Genomic DNA, 20,177 nt, shown 5'->3' with positions numbered 1-20,177 from the left:
GAAAACTTGCTCCTCCAGTTTTTTTGTAAAGTATGTTAGGAGAAAGGAATCGAATCTATAAATGAAATACAAATTTCTTAGGGAATATGCAAAGATATGTCTGCCAAAAAACACTTGTTTGTTTGTCACACCGGTTGGGTGACCTATGTGGTGACCGTTTATACGAATTCGATGCGATTTCACGTATAGTATGTTCCTCTTTTCTTCATCGTGATCGTGAGTTTGTGGTCCTTCTTCTCTAATCCCATTTTTAGCATCAGCTCCTCCAAGATGCCGTTGATTATATTCCAACTGATTATGTCTTCAAAATATTGTTCATGCCGCTGAACTTCATTGTCGGTCGGAACCGCCTTCTCAGGAGCTCCACATCACTTATTACTGATCATAGATCGTTTCTTGGCAAACAGCTTGTCGCACCACGTCAATCGATACATCATCGAATGCTGTTTGTTTGTTTGGCAACAAGCATGACAGTAGACTTTGTCGTTTGTTAGGGATCTCCCTCATCACTTGTGTATGTACCACATTGAATGAAATCCTTTTACTTTACTTTGATTTTTTTTAGGCAAAATTTGCAAGATGGATTTTTCCAGCTAAACCAAAACACATGACATGAGTACCTGTCGAATATCAACTCAATGCCTACTTGTCATATGCCTTTGCAGAATCTTATTGTTGTAAGTCGGCTTTTAGGTCTGATAAGAGTGGAAGCACGTATAAATGTAAAATTTGAGGTGTGTATGTAGGTTCAAAGTTTTGTGGAATTATTTCAGACATTCTTTTGACTTCAAGGTTAAATATGGAAATACATCGCCACATAATTCTTAGGGTTGATTAATAAACAAATTCAGAAAGACTTAATTGACTATGTAGAGCTATTTTTTCTTATGAACATTTTTAAAATCTGCAAAGATAATGAGTTTTTGTCCGCTTTCTATAACATGTATTCAAAAAGGCAATATTAGCAATATTCGGCAGCGTAGCAGCTTATTTGCATTATAGTACAATCAGATGTTTCTCAACAAAAGTTGATTTTCGCATTTCAAATGTTAGTTTAACAATCACTGACCAGAACAATCAATACGGAACCAAACTTGGACAACGAGTAGTTGACAAACATTTATATACAAACATGACGGACATAAATGTTTGAAAGTTGTAAGCCTTTTGGATGATGTATTTAAGAAGTGACGTAGAATACTTACCACAGCCTTGTTCATCGCTGCCATCCTGACAATCATCTACATTATTGCACTGTCGGTCGCTCGGTATGCAAGAACCATCGGAACAGGTAAACTATTTTTGAAGCGAAAAAAAGCATAACAAATGATAACAGATACGTAAAATAAGAGAACAAACTCAAAAGTCTAATCAAATGAAACCTCATAAGTGTCGTGACAACGACTTGGGCAGTCAAGCTCATCCGATCCGTCCGGACAATCGCGAACTCCATTACAGGCAAGACGCTTGTCGATGCATTCGCCATTGTTGCAGGTGAATTCGTAACTACTGCAAGTATCTGTTAGAATGAAATAAATGGAAACAAGAAACAAAACAAAAAAAAGGTAACTCAAGTTGAAACCAAAGGAGAAACGTTTGAGGGAAAGTGTGGTAAGAAAAATCTTAGTGAACCCTACTGTTACAGCCACGCTCGTCACTTCCGTCACTGCACTGGTACCAGTGGTCACAGCGTTGTTCCCTGGGGATGCAGTGACCATTATCGCACCGGAAATCGCCCTCTTTGCAAAGCACTATGTCATGATGCCATTTCCAGCCATAAGCGTGCACATTTCCGACCGGATTAAGTTTTTGTTTCCAAGTATTAGCATGCAACGTACCCGCGATGCAATCAACCAGTCAGCCAATTTATTTGTTAGGACAAGCACGAATCATTTTGGTTACACGTGGTTTAAGAACCATCAAAACGCAAAAGAAAAAAAAATCATTCAATTATCAAGCAACCCTGTATGACATCACACACAGAAGCAAGCAACACACAAACACAAAATTTGGATTAAGTTCTGTCTTCTGATAAGGATTCGATAGTATAGGCAAAAATTTATGTTTTGGGGATAAACGTTGAAGCAAGAATGATGGAATTTTGCCAAAAATTGTTTCATATTTTTTTCAAGAGTTTAAAAAAAGGAAATACGCTGCAGTTGGAGTCTGTACGATAGAATTTGAACGACACAAATAGAGACGTACTAAGCATTTTGACAAAACATCTTCTGAGAGGGAATTATGTGCAATAATTATCATATTCATTCTTATTCAAAGATTCAAAGGTGTTGATTTAGGTATAGAATAATTTTCTGTATAAGCGCGTTCATATTAGTGTTTGATTTATTTGGGGTGGTATTGAATGGAGGCAGAAAGTAAACTTGACTTGTTTATGAAAACAAAAAAAAACAAAAAGATATTATATTGTTGGCTCACTTCATAGTAGGTACATCCCGAAAAATCGAAAATAAGAAGTTCTACCTCAATTTTCAAAAAATCAAATGAAAATGATTGTTTTTGCACACAGCCTCTTCAATACTTGACTTACCGCACCCTTTCTCATCGGAACCATCCATACAATCAAGCTTGCGATCACAGCGTTTTTCAATGTCAATACAGTGCTGATAAGTTACGCAGGCAAACTGGTTCGTATTGCAATTATCTGAAAGTTAGCATTGTTAAGTAAAGCAGATCAGATGAAAGTTGATTGTTTGGAGATTTTTTGATCAACTTTTCCAGACGTGATATACCATCACATTTTGAAAAAAAAAGGCAATAAAACAAAACAGTTGCTTGGAAAATATAATTAAGATATTGGGTTTCATACATTTTGAATCTGAATTTGAAATCACAATCTGAATATTGAATCTAAATTCGGAATCTAAATTCTGAATTTGAATTCTGAATCTGAATTCTGAATCTGAATTCTGAATCTGAATTCTGAATCTGAATTCTGAATCTGAATTCTGAATCTGAATTCTGAATCTGAATTCTGAATCTGAATTCTGAATCTGAATTCTGAATCTGAATTCTGAATCTGAATTCTGAATCTGAATTCTGAATCTGAATTCTGAATCTGAATTCTGAATCTGAATTCTGAATCTGAATTCTGAATCTGAATTCTGAATCTGAATTCTGAATCTGAATTCTGAATCTGAATTCTGAATCTGAATTCTGAATCTGAATTCTGAATCTGAATTCTGAATCTGAATTCTGAATCTGAATTCTGAATCTGAATTCTGAATCTGAATTCTGAATCTGAATTCTGAATCTGAATTCTGAATCTGAATTCTGAATCTGAATTCTGAATCTGAATTCTGAATCTGAATTCTGAATCTGAATTCTGAATCTGAATTCTGAATCTGAATTCTGAATCTGAATTCTGAATCTGAATTCTGAATCTGAATTCTGAATCTGAATTCTGAATCTGAATTCTGAATCTGAATTCTGAATCTGAATTCTGAATCTGAATTCTGAATCTGAATTCTGAATCTGAATTCTGAATCTGAATTCTGAATCTGAATTCTGAATCTGAATTCTGAATCTGAATTCTGAATCTGAATTCTGAATCTGAATTCTGAATCTGAATTCTGAATCTGAATTCTGAATCTGAATTCTGAATCTGAATTCTGAATCTGAATTCTGAATCTGAATTCTGAATCTGAATTCTGAATCTGAATTCTGAATCTGAATTCTGAATCTGAATTCTGAATCTGAATTCTGAATCTGAATTCTGAATCTGAATTCTGAATCTGAATTCTGAATCTGAATTCTGAATCTGAATTCTGAATCTGAATTCTGAATCTGAATTCTGAATCTGAATTCTGAATCTGAATTCTGAATCTGAATTCTGAATCTGAATTCTGAATCTGAATTCTGAATCTGAATTCTGAATCTGAATTCTGAATCTGAATTCTGAATCTGAATTCTGAATCTGAATTCTGAATCTGAATTCTGAATCTGAATTCTGAATCTGAATTCTGAATCTGAATTCTGAATCTGAATTCTGAATCTGAATTCTGAATCTGAATTCTGAATCTGAATTCTGAATCTGAATTCTGAATCTGAATTCTGAATCTGAATTCTGAATCTGAATTCTGAATCTGAATTCTGAATCTGAATTCTGAATCTGAATTCTGAATCTGAATTCTGAATCTGAATTCTGAATCTGAATTCTGAATCTGAATTCTGAATCTGAATTCTGACTCTGAATTCTGAATTTTGAATCTGAATTTTCAATTTAGACTGGAATTTGTACAAAATCTTATCAATAAGATTAAAAATCATCATGTATTCCGGAAGGGAATTTGTAATCAGAATTTAAAGATGATAGATTTAATAAAGCCTCGGCAGCAAAACCCAAATAATTGTTTTATAATCAACCTTAAGTACTAAAAATAGCTATTAGCGAATCACTTGTTGATGTAATTCCATAAAGGCTGATCTCATTTACGTGAGAAACGTGACTTGGTGTTAGCACTGAATACCGCCGGCTCTTTAAGCCGCATACCCACAGTGAAAGCAAAAAGGGCCGATCCGTTTTTACACAGACATAACAACGGCTCTGCTCCCTGATGCAGTTAGGTTTTGTTACCGCGCGCCGGACGACCTGTGTCTACAGTTAAGAACTGCCCACGCAGAATGCTGAGCACCCTTTAGGTGGCAGTTCACGGGCAAGCACATGGTTCATTTTCATTAACACATGCTCGGTGCTGACAGCACACATTTTTGTGACGCCATTTGATACTGGGCTTAGCTGCGAAAAATTCTTTTAAATGGAAGTGCAACTATTACTTACTATTTTTTGCTGGTCTTAATCCGGATGAAAATATTTGTTCAAATCTAACAACTGAACTACATTATTCAAAAACAAAAAATTCAAGAATGATTTGACACCGACTACAATTATCAAAGTAAGCCATGTTCTAGACACCTACAATCAGTCATGCGATCACATGCAAAATTTTACGTTATTTTCCATAGCTTACTGGGACAATTGCGCTCGTCCGAGATGTCGTCGGGACAATCGATATTCCCATCACATTTTTGCTCCAGGGGTATGCACTGGCCGTAATCGCACTGCCAGGTATTTTTAGGGCACGCTGTTTAGGCAACGAGTCACTTGTTAGTTAATTACGAATAGTTAAGTTAATTAACTTAAAAATACCAAAAAAAAAACTTCCGAGAAAAAATATTATTATTAACAAAGCAACAACAAAACCTACGACATTCATCTTCATCGGCTCTATCTCTAGGGCAGTCTACTTTTCCGTCGCAGCGGCCGACGATCGAGATGCAGGACCGATCGTGGCAAGTAAACTTTCCTAGAGGACAGAACTTTAGTTGCGTGCTCTTTCCTTGTGAGTAACACCGTGTCCGAATGTGAAAGCGTAAATTGGTATAACACGAATTATTATCGAAGCTATTAGAATGAATCAATTCCCTCGCAAAGCAGCAGCATTCTAACAAGTTTTAGATAATTGACATGTCGTTGATTCTCCTTTGATTATTATGTCCTGTCATGTACTGTCTTGTTTTGTCATGTCTTGTCATGGTTTGTCTTGCCTTAACGTTAGTAATCAATAGAATCTTTTGCCGGAATGCTACGCTCTGCTTTCCCAGTTAAAATTAGGATGCTCGTGATAATGCTGGATAATGCTTGTTATATACCTTCTGTTATACAGTCCTCATCTTCACCATCTGAGCAGTGTCTGATTCCGTCACATACATTGTTACTCGGTATGCAACGGTCATCGTTGCATCGATATGCACTTGATGCACATTCTTTTGGGTTTTATGTTTCAGTCATGCAACGAATTTGAAAAAAAAAATCCAATTAAGAAGAAGAAACCGATTAATCGAATGAAAAATTTTGAATTTTGATTGAAACATTTTTGTGAGCCTCACATGACTTTTAGTAATGTGCATCAATAAAACAGGACAATGATTTGTGGAAAAAGTTTGGAAAGTTAGGAACATTGTAATTCTTACCTGGGCAATTTCTCTCATCTTCTCCATCTTTGCAATCCTCATGGCCATCGCACATTTGTTCCGCTGGTATACAGCTTCTGTCACGGCACATGTATTCATCGTTGGCACAATCTGCAAAAAATAGAAATAATGCCCTTTGAGTATGTCGCACATGGATATTCCAGCAGCATCAAGAAAGATAAAGGCTTTCCGAAAAATCACAAGAAGAAGGTTTGTATTGGGTGGGATTATCAGCACTTTTGTTCTAGGCGTGTTCGGCATGATTTTCGCAAGTCAAACGGGATGAAACTCTGAAACATCGAATCCCTGACCAAAACAAGTGGCTGTATGGTACGTGCGACGTTTGCATAACAACCTTCCAAGATTTTGTGGCAAACAATCTGGTTGGGTATAATATGAAAAATACTCAAAGCTGTTTAGGCTTATATAATTTGCAGGATTTTGGTTGTCTATGACTAGTTTAATATACAGATGCTTCTGATCTAACTTTACGTGTTTATGTTTTGAAAATATTTAGAATCATAAATCAAACTGCAATACTCTTTAGGATGGGACTTTTTTGGAATACTTTGGAATACTGGAATGTAATCGTTCCATTTCAATGGGTTGTTTTCCATCAGGTAATTGAAAATGTTCTTTCGGTTTAATTCAGATTTTTATCTGAAATTATCTTAAAAGCATCGTCTGTCTACAAATTGAGCTAAGAAAAACTTTCGATGCACAAATCTGACTAATTCACTTGTTTACAGGTTTTTGGTATTGAAATTGTAGGAAATAAACTGAAAATATATGATAAATTAAATATTATTCTTAACAAGAATATTTTCGATTATCACAAAGATTTATATTTAGAATAAAATGCGTAGTCACATACATAAAATAAACATCTAAACATGATGTTAAACCCAAAATTGTACAGGTTTTTTTTTCCTTGCCAAAATCTTCCCATTGAACTTCTGTGAAATTGAATCACGCCGTATGCACTTCACGTTGCACCATTTTGCGACCGATTGAAACTCTATCGCTGAAAAATGGGTCCACTAGCATCCGAGTAGGAGCCCCATATGGGAGCACAACTCTTGAAACCGCCGCTCAGGATGGTCGTTATCCTGGAAAACATCCGCGCTGATATATGTTCGTGAAAACGTGTTTCGCTCGCTGGCCATCCATTTGACCATTCAGGGCTAGTGATTAGCTAGTTTATGTTGTTTTTGTTTTCTTCCGAACCTCGTCGATGCAACCGAATTCGGACTGATTTTTTTTCGGCGAGCATCATCGCGTAGTTACCCATCAGTTCAAACATTAGATAGGTATGTGTATGTAGGTAGCTACGGCAAATCAGGTGACAAAAACTTTACGAGAGGAATTTTGATAGCGTGAAGGTTTCAAGTTGATCTGAAAGTATCCTCAAATTACTTCAAAAAGAATAGGAAAAAATCTGTTTCGATATGCTGTGCAAGTGCTTCAATTTCTGCACGACATAGAAGGGTATAATAACAGTCATTTTGTGTAAGTTTATTACCTGATATTTTATCGAAATTGGTCTAGTAAAAAAAATCTTTTTAGCGAATACAGTATATGTACGTGCATAACTGTACAATAAAACACATTCATTTGAATTTAAAGTAATAGTTATGCTAAACTAACACTGTCATGGTCTAGTTTTAAGTTGGCTATAAATTCCATTTTTTTTTGTCAAAAATCAGATGAATTTAAGGGGGGGTAGGGTCTAACACTTTTAAAAAATCGATTTTTTTATTTTTTTATTTTCTTATTGTAAAACATTTCAAGAATGTTGTGTCAAATTTTCAAGTCAATTGAAGCAAAACTGTAGAAATTATAGGCCTTTATTTCCTCTTTTCTAATACTGCAAGAATTCTAGAGCAGAAACTTCAAACGCGTTTTTCTCGAAAGCACATTTTTAAAGACCGTGGACATCGTCATTTGAAAACTACTTATCCGATTCTTTTCAAATTTGGAACATATTTTCTACATATAAAATACCAGACCCCAACGTTTTTCTTTTTTGTTTTTTTTACTTTGGGGAGATTTTACAGGTGAAAAATGGCGGATTTTTTCGTGAAAAATCCTAGTTTTTACTTAAAACAGCCAAAAAAATTTCATAAAAAAGTTTTTAAGTTAAATAAAAACGTTGGGGTCCAGAAAAACATCTATTAAAAATATTTTGCTCTGATTTTTTGACTTCAGATGATTCTGTGCTGAGATACAGTGTCCACCGCAAATTCTGTTTTCTAAAAGGCATCCTCGAAAGTGCTCCGTCACCGGCTCATTTTTCAATATTTTTCTACGAAAAAAATACTAAATGTTCTTTCAACAATGCTTTGTATGATGCAAAAAATTTGAATACATTTGTTTGAACGATAGCTCTAGAAAAAAATCGTGAAAATGGTGTTTTTTTAATACCCGTTTGACCCTACCCCCCCCCTTAAATAACCATGGCAGATGGTATATGTGTAAGTATGGCAATACAATTAAGCTTTTTTTAAGAGTTTCTTAAATGTCCCGCTTTTTTGTCGTGAAATGTCCCGCTTTTTTCTAAAAGTATCTGGCAAGCCTATTTTAATATACAAAAATACTCAAGCTGTTCTCATGTTTAGTTGAAAACAACAACTTTTAAAAAGGAACGCATGTGGATGAGTGTAGCAAACCATTAAACTTACAGGACAGCTTCTTTATTGGAATAATATTATTTCATATTCAATGCTTATTACACCGTACACTGAAATAACATGATGTTTTGTTTAAAGACAACAGAAGACATCCCAACAGTTTAGAGAGATCATTATTGAGAAAAATTACAAAACGATAGCTACTTTTTTTCATAAACAAACATTTATACATACCTACAGTTGCAAAAAATTACAAATTAATTTCGACCAAATTTTCTGACTTATAACTTTTTTAAATTCATCACCTTATAATTTTTTTAGCTAATGTTAGAGTCTTCGAAAAAGTTGTTCAGCAGAAAATTTCTTTTCGCAAAAACCATTTGCAGGCTCGGTTCTTCAAGATGTAGATTTTTTGTAGATTTTTTAAAACAAAATATTCAATTTTCCCATCCAGTTAAAATTTACTCATGTAAACGTTTCTTAAAAATTATGCAAAAAATAATGGGTGAATTTTGAATTAAAGCAAAGTTTTTTAGATACTAGGATTTGAGAAATCCAAAAATGATCCCAAATCGCCTCAGTCTACTGGGTTAACTTTGATCATTTTTTTCATATTTTTTTCATCAATCAACGCAATTTTTTTTTTTGATGAAAAATCAGTAAATTGCAGTAATTTTTGGTTTACATTTTTTCTATCAAAAATGTTTTTAAAAAAAAGCATAAGACAGCTGCATAAATTTAGGGGTAAAAATACAACGAAAAATTCTTTTAGCTGAAATCATGAAAAATAATGTTTGGTTGGATAAAATTTTGAAATTAACAAACGCGTGATGCAATACAATCATATTCCAGCATATGGAAACGAGATTTAAAAGGTGGTGATTTTGGGGCATTAGTCAAAATGATAACAAAATTATAAAAATAAATATTAAAAAAAATTAGGATAGGATAATAAAAGCAATATAAAGCTTGTAGGTAATATCATTAAGCCAATCCGTCATTCTGTGTAGAGCTTTTTATGGTATCGATGAATGTAAAAATAAAAAATTTGAACATATATTGCTCAATTCTTGAAATTTTCTATGAGGATCACAAACGTAAAAACCCGATTTAATACCAGTGGATTGGAGGCTTTCCTACAGAGTGTCAATTATCTTTGGAAATAAATGACACAATAATAGATTCCTTATTTCTGATTTATAGATTATTAATCTATAAAAAAGATTATGATTAAAGAAAATCGATAGCAAAAATTACTAAACTCAATATAAAAAAGGTGGCCAGTACGTTTTTTGGATGATAAGCGAACTGATATTCAACGAGTTCATTTACAATCAAAATATTTCAAACTGTTCAAGTTTGAGAGCCACATTTCTTGACGCTCACTAGTGGTCAAGGGGTTAGCCTCCTAAACTCTCATGCTAGATGGCGTGGGATCGATTCTCTGCTGTTAGATGAACTTTTTGTCAAATTTTCGATCGCCTCTGTAATTAATTTAGCGATTGCTGGCTACTGCTGCTGAGCAAATGGCATGATATGTTCTATGGAATAGAAAATTTTTAAACAATTTTGTTTTTTTTTTGTTTTGAAATATGACCTACAGAAAAAAAATCCAGTTTTTTGATACTAAATTCATCAAAATCGTGAAACCTAGAATAGGAGTTAATGTGGTAAGAACGTTTTAAATGGAACATACAAATTCACGGACATCATTGTAACTCGTCGAGCTGAGTCGATTGGTATATATAAAGTCGGACCCTTAATTAATGATAGCCCCAACTGACCGTTCGCTATGCCTTTCTGTAAGAAAGCCAAAAAGGTGGCCAATACGTTTTTTGGAAGAAAAGCGAACTGATATTCAACGAGTTCATTTACAATCAAAATATTTCAAACTGTTCAAGTTTGAGAGCCACATTTCTCGACGCTCACTAGTGGTCAAGGGGTTAGCCTCCTAAACTTTCATGCTAGATGGCGTGGGATCATATCTCTGCTGTTTGATGAATTTTTTGTCAAATTTTCGATCGCCTCTGTAATTAATTTAGCGATTGCTGGCTACTGCTGCTGAGCAAATGGCTACCTTTTTTGGAGCCGACATAAGCATGATATTTACTATGGAATAGACAAATTTTAAACAATTTTGTTTTTTTTTTGGTTTTGAGATATGACCTACAGGAAAAAAAATCAATTTTTTGATACTAAATTCATCAAAATCGTGATACCTGGAATAGGAGTTAATGTGGTAAGAACGATTTAATGGAACATACAAATTCACGGACATCATCGTAACTCGTCGAGCTGAGTCGATTGGTATATATAAAGTGGGGTCTTGGACCCTTAATTAATGATAGCCCCAACTGACCGTTCCCTATGCCTTTCTGTAAGAAAGCAAAAAAAACTATCTCACGATGTCATTTTGTAATCATTAAATGTTTACTTTATTACATCAACTGAAAGTTAGCGGAATAAACACCGATTAGCGGATAAGCGTTTTTTTGCCCGCCACACTCCCCCACACCAAAAAGCTTGAAAGAGCCCCCTGGTAATATACACTTCAGTTCTCAGCATGTCTGGCAACAATCAGGTTGAATTTAATTTTAAAACGCGAGCAAAAACACAATTTTTTTACGCATGCTGAGGACACAATATATTCTACTAATTTAAAGCGCGAAGAATGTAATCAAAAGTAACCAAATATAGTGAATCTCAGTGGAAAAATGTTTTCCTTTTAAGGGATCCACTTATCGATGAAAGAAATTCAAGAGTATTAAAAAAATAAAAAAATTAAAATAAATTATAAAAAATTTCGTGATAAGTGCTCAAATCTGAGCTTTCATTACGTCGTTCATTACAACTTAAGAATTCACAGAAAACTGCTGCAAAAGTTATCAAAATAACTTTAATATATGTATTTTGCATATAGAATATGTTGTCCACGTTACAAATATTCTAAATGGAAAGAAGATGCGACCAGTTTATATCAGTTTTTGTTCAGCTCCCGCGAGAAATGGTAGTTTCGAGTAAACGCGCATCAAACTTGTTAAGGTGCTCGATTTTTCATATAATTTTTTTTTTATTCGAACAGTTTTAATTCAATCGAAGAAGCGTTATTATTTTTAAATCTGAATCACCAGATGTAGATTAAAATAAGATAGATTGGTAAACATAACTCAAAATTGATGATTTTGGTACTTATCTCCTTCTGATTTTGAGGATCTCAATTTCAGTCATTTTTCTTTTGACTGAACCACTTTTCAGCACTTTACTGTCAGATACGCTCAGATATACTCTATAAAAATAGAGAGGTGCATACAATTAGGGGTAAACATTGTTTTAAACATTCCGATACTTTGAACTGCTAAACAGAAATAGATAATAATAGTATTTTTTTCGGCTTCGTTGGCCCTTTTACTATTACCTATTGGTATCTTTAATTTTCCTAATATCACCAATTTACCATTTAGAAACCTTAAATTGTGATATTTGTAGAATAAAAAATACTAAGAATAGTGAAGAGATCTTGGCAGCAAACCGAAACCCAAATATTATCTATTTTGAAAAATTCGGGAATTCCTGATTCCCGGGAATCATAGTTTCATTCCCGGGAATTCCCGATATGTATAAAATTGTTTATTCCTATGGAAAAGCCTGATAGCCTTCGGAACCATTCTTATTGTTCTTTTTGAAAATGTAGTCATACAAAACACATTGAGAATATGCCAATTCCTGTGGCAGTAGACATGTTGCAGCCATTTGGTGCAATTTTTTTTATTCATATAGGTAGGTAAGTTTAAAAAGATTATATGATAGATAACCCAATTAAAAAACCCTTCAAAAATGTATGAAAAATCGTGCAGCTGGTAGGCAGAATGGGTTTTCTCACAACTTCTATGCCCTTGTTTCCCTGTGGCTTTGAAAGTCAGATGAATTTCAAAACATAAAAATGACCAAGACATCGTTTTTTTTCATATGAAGAACAATCATGTAAAAAGTTCGGAAGAACGAAAAATAGTTTGATAAATCAAACAAACAAAAACATAATGTTTTTTACTAACCAATAATTGAAATGAATTCTTCTTTTGACCTGTTTAGGTTATATTATAACCATTATTATTCATTTTAAATATATTATGGGCTTGAATGCAGAGAAGGTTCGATAAGCTATACTTCATTCGAAGTGCATTTATTTTACATGTTTTTGAATATTTCCCGGGATCCCGGGAATTCACGGGAAACAGGCCACCAGATTTGTCGATCCCGGGAACGAGAAAATGAACACTCTAGTTTTTAGTAGTTTTAAGTATCGGACTATTTTTCCAATACAGGTTTACTCTTGAAAAAACATACTAAATATGCTTTTTTTTAAACAAACCCATCATTTATCCCAAAACGACCAATGAAGTAACACAAACAACCATACCTTTTTCGTTCAGTGGCTTCGGTTTCCTTTTTTCTTTCTAGTGGTTTAATTTTATCTTGAGAAGTGTTTGTTCATATTTCTATGTGAAAAATAGTTTTGATGAATATAAACAATAGACAGGTACTTTATTTTGAAAAAGATAAAAAAAATTGAAAGAAATTGGAATTCAAAGTCTATACTTTGAGTAGATACTTCAAACATTGCTTGACTTGTCATGTCTTTCTAAAGTAGCTCTGAAAACATTTTCCCTATGAAAGAGATAAACGCCGCCCCACTCAACACTCATGAAATTTAAAGGTAGATGTGACATCAGTCTAATACATAAATATCTGCCAATAAAGAAACCCAGCTTTTCCAATCTTACAACAATTGATATTTGATACATAAAACCAACGAAAAAGTCGGAGCTCGGTTGATTTATAAAGTTCAATTTCGAATGATCCAACTCAAATCGATTAAAATTTTGAGTTTTGTGTGTGGTTTAGCTTAACATTACGGTTTTGTATTCCTAGCTAATTCCTGCCAAACAGTATGAATGATGCTCAAAACGTGTGAATGTGTGAAAGAAAAAACTTTTTTGATTCTCTTTTTTCCCCCTGACTGACTGCCCCGGCATCAACTAGGTACAGGAACCTAGGGCAGGTACTCTACTTTGCCACTCTCTCGATGCCGGATCTATCGGCACACATTCGGTCGGTCGGAGTGCTGTTCCGGTACCTATGTAGGTAACCATATTCTCATAGTGCGCGCTTCAACCTGAACTCCCGAAAACATCTATCCGCTTATGTGAGCGAAAATATCCGGTATCACTGCGAAAAAGCGCATCGAATAGGTGTATGTTGATGCTAAAACTCAACAACAGGCCAAACCAGCATCATTCAACTTTGCCAGAGTGAAATACAGTCATTTTTCCAGAGGACGTCTTGGAGTTTGGTGTTGAGAATAACAAATATAGCAGCCAACAGCAACAGCCAAGCAACAATCCGCTGTAATTCAATAGGACAGCCAGCCATGGGTGGAAGTATTATCCGTACGATTTTTTCTTTCATTTTATTTTTCTATTTGGTCTCGTTTTCGATTGCATTATGCCGAATATGTTATTGCCAAAGAGGCGAAACAACAATTTGATCATGTAAGCTAATATGCATCATGGTTTTGGACTGTGGTATTTTGTTCATGATGGTTCCGTTTTCCATTATACTTGCTTTTACCAATTATGTCGAAAATTTATTGGATTGGAAACAGAGGAAATTAAAGAAAACTGAGTTACATATATTTGCAACGACACGCGAGACACCTCAATTTTCAACACTACTAATCCAAAATTTCTATACTAGGTTTGGAAATTGAGGATGATGTAAAAGTGGCTGTTATATTAGATAATATCATTGAAAATTCGGACCACGGGAAGGAGTCGCTCAACGATCTCAACGCTCAATGTTAAAAATAATTATAAAGAAATGTAGCCTTGAGTCAGTCTAAAATGTTTCCAAATTAAGGAAAAAATGGTTGAAGAGGGGCATGCATTACAACCGAAAAAGTACTGAAAGTCATGTTCCTTAGCCCCTGTGGTTATGCAATTTAAGAAAAAAACGGTAAAAAATTCATCTTCAACGATGAAGTTTTTTGCTTAGCAAAAGTCGTTTATAATCATCACTCCTAGCTTATGAGAATTTTTCAGTGAAAACGAGGTTTTGGGGGTTATTTTCTCTTGAAAAATGATGAAAACATGAAATGGGGATCAAGTAATTTAATCCTCCCCTAAAGTTTCGCCTGGACGACTCCCCGAATAGTCACGTGAATATTATCCACAACCACAACCAAATATTTGAAAAATCTGAGACTTTACAATCTAACGCAAAGAAAACAATCTAAAGCGGTCCTGATTTGACAAAATGGCATGCATTTCAAAAATTGAGTGTTCCGGTCGGGGTGGTCAAACATTTTGAAGCCACATTAACAGTGATGAATATCATCCTTAAAAATGTCAGCCCATTTTTTAAGCCTAATAACTTTTCTATGTTAACTTTAATCGAAATGCAGTTTTGGAATGAAATATTTGCCATAATTTAAGCTTTAAGAAAACTTGTTTTCTAAAGAAATCGGATGAAGGGGACCAGAACAAAATGTCTCAAAATCCCATACAAACTTCAGGTTCATTGAGCGACCCCTTTCGTTTGTCCGATCTGGCTCAAATTTGGCATGGAACCTTGTACTAGGCCTAAAATCAATATTAGCCTGCAGTGCACATAACTTTCTCAAAAGTCGGGTCATTTGGGGCCCCCTCATGTACATTATGTACAGGGTGGCAATTCAAAAACCATCAACACAAAGTAAGAGTACAGTCAAATTTTCAACATCAAAAATTATATCGTATCCATTGTTTATGCATAAAAAGTTTCAAGGCTAATAGGACATGAAATTGACTTTGTCGAAAAAAAAATGATTGGTTTCTTCAGAAATTTTCATTATCCAAAAAACATGATTTTCACCCTACTCACAAATAGGAGTAACTTGCAACAAATTTAGTTTTCAATGTAAAGTCTAATCAAAATGTTGAATTATTTATATTTTTTATTAAATTTGTGATGACATAAAGGCCATAACGCATAAAAATATCAATTGCAGTTTCCTTGTGTGCATACTTTTAGGGGTAAAAATACTATAAAAAATTGAACTAGCTGAAATTACGAAAATAAATTTTAAGATGGATGAAATTTTTATGTAAACAAACGCGTAATGCAAAACAGCGATTTAAAATAAGTTGTATTTTTTTCGAACGCATTTTTCTCGATTCGCCATATACATATGGAGATAGATCCTTTTCATGTGTTGGTACAGATATCTTGCCATTGGTTTCACTTTCTATATATCTTGTAACTGTTGAAGAGCTCGTAAGATTAAATTTAATCTATGGAAGCTCAAGTAAATGCTCTCTAATTTAGAACTGTCAGAGCAATAAACATAGTGCAGCTAAAAAAGTTTACTAGACAATATGTACATACCTTTATCATAGCTCTTTGGCTACCCTTGAGGATATCCAAAAACAGGTAGAAATGTAGGTAGAAATGTAGGTAATTTTTCTTCCGTGTCAAATTGCTTGTTCTCGATTTACCAAATTATTGGCTGCACTTTGATCGGGGATTTACTGTCAAGGCAAATGTCTCTATTTATAAATCATCCAAAATAATAATGCCAGAAATCGGAGCCAGTCCGACCGAAATAGACGAAAAGAGACGAAAACCGATTAAGCAACGAGTGGCAATATTTATTACAGCACACAGCGATAACGTGACTGCAAACAATTTTTAAGAGAATCAAATATTGGTATTTATTAACAAAATGCAAATCAAATACTCATCCAGCTAAACGCTCCATATAGCTCGTACCCTCACTGCGGTTGGTTAAGATCGTTCGCATGTAGCCAAGTTTGTCTGCCCTTCTTCCTTTGGTTTAAGACCGTCCCCACCCCCACTTGCCCATTCCAAGGGTCTTCTTTTTTCTTTTTTTCCCCCTGGCGGTCGGCTTTCGTTGTTCTTTCTTGTGATTATTGTTGTGCTGTTGAATGTCGTTTTGCTGTGGGTAGGTTGGATACGAATCTCGGCTTGTCGCAAATCATAAAGCATCGGATTATTGGCATCAGAGTGGTTAGATTTTTATTCGGCCTCGTGGCACATCGAAAGTGTTATTTGCTGAGGGAAAACTGATTGGTTCGCTTTGAAACCTAATATGGGGGCCAGTTTTGTAGATCGTTTTGACTTAGAGACTTGAAAACATTCATATGGTAAAATTCGTGATTGTATCGATTCGATTGTTGCTCCGTTTTCCCCTATAGAAGACAGCAGTTTAACTTTTGTTAGGCATAACTTGTATCTCTATAAAATGTGTCTTGGTTAGGTTAGGTTGAACGGCAACTGCGGCGAAATCGTTGACTGATCGGGGGGGCAGGACATTGTGGCACGGATTTGTGATCCATATTTGAAGCCTATTGTCGGCATGGTTTATGAACAGTGGTGGTCTTCTTCTCAAAAGAGCCTTTTTATGTGGTTCGAATCGCTTGTAAGATTAAATGATTGATTAGATTAATATTGATACACGTGTCAATATTTAGCAGATTAAAATTATCATGATTATGAACATGATATCGCAAGTAACACAAAATAAACAGGCCGCGTTTTAATGATATTTTACAAAAGTTCATTCAATGCAGTTTTGAAAGTTTGGTGGATGCTTACAAATAAAACTGAGTTTTTAGACGAGTTTTGTTAAAATTATGAGATAACACTTCTATAATAAATTCTAACCTTCGAAAAAGTAACTATAATAATGGTTTTTTTCTAATCGGTAGGGGTGAATGGGGAACTAGTTTGAAGCCTATTTAATATAAATTTCGAAAAAAAATTCAAGAATCCAAAAGATTACTAGATGAAAAATACAAATTTTGGAAAATGGAAGTTATTCAACCTTTTATATTCTTGATTTTATTGAATTTTTCGATAAAAAATTACTTGTTTTTTAGGTTTTGTGCAATGATATTCTATGCAACTTTGTTGCATACAAGCTTTCGTACAATTTATTCCAATTGATTTGTTTTTTGCATTATTTTTTATTGTCCCCCCCTCGCGATTTTCCAACTCCGAGTGACAAAAGAAGGATTTGAAATTTGTTCCGGTCTTAATCATTCAATTAAATCACAGTTAACACAGAAGTATAATTCGTGAGACGATCGGTTCGATGTTCAGGATCCCACATGGTTCATGTTAAGGTGGAAGTCTCTGAGGTTCATTCCATGGTCGATTAGGGAGTACGTACCTTAAAAACCGCTTCTGGACTGATTCGAGAAGTTTCATACCACCGATTGAGTTTGGTGCCCAGACTTGTATGTTGTACTCCAAACCACAGCGGACGAGCGAGCAGTACAATGCCTTCAGAGTGGTGATATAGGTGAACCCTTTGGTGTTTCTTACCAGATATCCCAGCCCTTTTTTAGCAAGATGTTCCTTGAAATTTAGAGACTTATCCACAATAACACCTATATCCCGAACGGATTCAACTTTCTGAAGTACCGTGTTATCAGCTGTGTAAAGATGTGCGATCTCAACTCTCCTTCTAGTGCACTTTATAAGCTTACATTTTTTTTCAGATTAACTTCCATCGCATTTATTTGGTACCAGCACATAAGTTTATCGAGATCCTGCTGCAGTAACAAACAGTCTGTTTATTGTGATATTAAGCGGTACATTTTTAGATCGTCAGCGTAGAACACTAATTCAGAATCACAAAGATCGTTCATAAACAAGTTGAAAAGTAGTGGACCCAGATGACTCCCTTGAGGAACTCCAGAAGGAACAGTGAAATTTTACTATTTTACCCTTTGTCACGAAAGGCTCACTCCTCAGTCCGCAAGAGCAGATGGCCTGCCAAACGAGATTATTGGATGCGAACTTCGACATTTTCTTCTTCTTAAATTTGTCGTCCACATCGTACTTGCTCTTGCCGGTGAAAAACTCCAACCCCGGAATTTGCTTAAAATCGGCTTTTATATACGTTTCGTCGTCCATCACACTGCAGCCATATTCTGTCAGCATCTTCTCGTAGAGTTTCCGTGCCCGAGTTTTAGCCGTCGATAATTGCCGCTCATCGCGATTTGGGAAGTTTTCTACCTTGTATGTACCTATGTAGTCCAGCTCTCTTCTTTGCATTCTGGACGTAGCTCTGCGACATGCCGAACTTTTTAGCCAAATCAAGGGCTTGAGTCGTTGGGATTTGCTTTAATCATCCGCTTCACCTTTCCCTCAGTCTTTTTGTTCTCCGGTCCCGGTTTTCTTCCAGCTCCTTTGCCATGATTCAACGTCAACTGCTCCTGGAACCGCTTCAACACTCCCTCAGTCTTTTTGTTCTCCGGTCCCGGTTTTCTTCCAGCTCCTTTGCCATGATTCAACGTCAACTGCTCCTGGAACCGCTTCAACACTCTGGAGACGGTTGAATGGTGAATGTTCAATATTTTTTCCCAACTGCCGGTGCGACAGGTCAGAAAATTCCAGGTGTTTGGAAAGAATTTGTTTTCCCAACTTGCGTTGGTTCACCTCCATTTTCGTTGAATCGAAAAACACGACTTCAAATTTGACAGCATATAAACAATACACATCAATGAGAAAGTTTGCAAAATTTGGTTGATTTTTACAAAATGATAAAAAAGTTATGCCCTGTTGAATGTGTCGCAATAATTTCGTGTTCGCCCTTGAGAGCTGGGCAATTCGAAGCTCCGGAGACAAAAACGATAGGCGCTTCGTCGATTGCTTTATAAGCAGAGCTATGGAATAATTTAGCAGTTTAGCTCGCTCAATAGACCTTGATTTTCAATCCCTGTTCTAATCACACAAAACCAACGAACACCCTACAAAGAAAAAGGGGTAAGTTGCAACCAATTCTGTTATCCGTGAAAAATCAAATAAAAATGTTTGAAAATTTATAGTTTTTGATTCATTTCGGATGTCATTACGCATAAAGCCCCAATTGCAGTCATTTGTAATTTTGTTCGAATTAAATTTTACAATTTTTCTGTCAAAAATGTTTTTAAGGAAAAAGCGTAAATCTGCTGCATACATTGAGGGGTAAAAATTCTACAAAATATTCTAATAGCTTAAATCATGAAAATAAAACTTACGATGGATGAAATTTTAAAGTTAACAAACGCGTAATGCAAAACAATCATATCCTAGCATATGGAATCGATATTTATGAGGTTTAGTTCTGATTTGCATTTTGTTGCATTTTGCCCCCGACAGGTAACTGAATTATAAAAATATTTATTAAAAAAATTTTGGTGATTGTCCGAAAAATATTTTTACACCAACAGTGTTGGTATAGGATAATGAAAGCTATATAAAGTTTGTGGGTGATATCATTAAGCCAATCAGTCATACTGGGTAAAGTTATTTACGTCACCGAAAAATGTTAAAATTTGTACATTTATTGCTCGATTTTTTAAATTTTTTAAATGAATCAAAAACTTTCAAAAACTATTTCACGATGTTAAAAACTATGTCATCATCAATTTGTTATCATTCAATGATAACTTGAATACAGTATATTGTAATAAAAATTGAAAATTGTAAGCAGTTTGTCTACTGCCCTTT

General features: G+C 34.8%; 1 protein-coding gene across 3 annotated transcripts in view; it reads right to left on the bottom strand.

Annotated features, from left to right (window-relative positions):
• The window catches only part of LOC129750802 (basement membrane-specific heparan sulfate proteoglycan core protein-like), a 285,122-nt gene that overhangs the window by 73,753 nt on the left and 191,192 nt on the right, over positions 1 to 20,177 (bottom strand). The window contains exons 9-14 of one of the 3 annotated variants that reach the window (XM_055745877.1): positions 5,992 to 6,102; positions 5,671 to 5,784; positions 2,549 to 2,662; positions 1,638 to 1,751; positions 1,383 to 1,519; positions 1,206 to 1,296 (exon numbers count right to left, since the gene is read on the bottom strand). In XM_055745877.1, the coding sequence (XP_055601852.1) occupies positions 1,206 to 1,296; positions 1,383 to 1,519; positions 1,638 to 1,751; positions 2,549 to 2,662; positions 5,671 to 5,784; positions 5,992 to 6,102 (681 nt within the window). Of the gene's footprint in view, positions 1 to 1,205; positions 1,297 to 1,382; positions 1,520 to 1,637; positions 1,752 to 2,548; positions 2,663 to 4,988; positions 5,103 to 5,225; positions 5,358 to 5,670; positions 5,785 to 5,991; positions 6,103 to 20,177 lie in introns of all 3 variants that reach the window. The other 2 variants (XM_055745878.1, XM_055745879.1) reach the window with 2 other exon arrangements.

The sequence above is a fragment of the Uranotaenia lowii genome, chromosome 3 (assembly GCF_029784155.1).
Source record: "Uranotaenia lowii strain MFRU-FL chromosome 3, ASM2978415v1, whole genome shotgun sequence".
Lineage (NCBI taxonomy): Eukaryota > Metazoa > Arthropoda > Insecta > Diptera > Culicidae > Uranotaenia > Uranotaenia lowii.
Note: the sequence above shows the minus strand (reverse complement) of the source record. Positions and strands in the feature narration are given on the sequence as shown.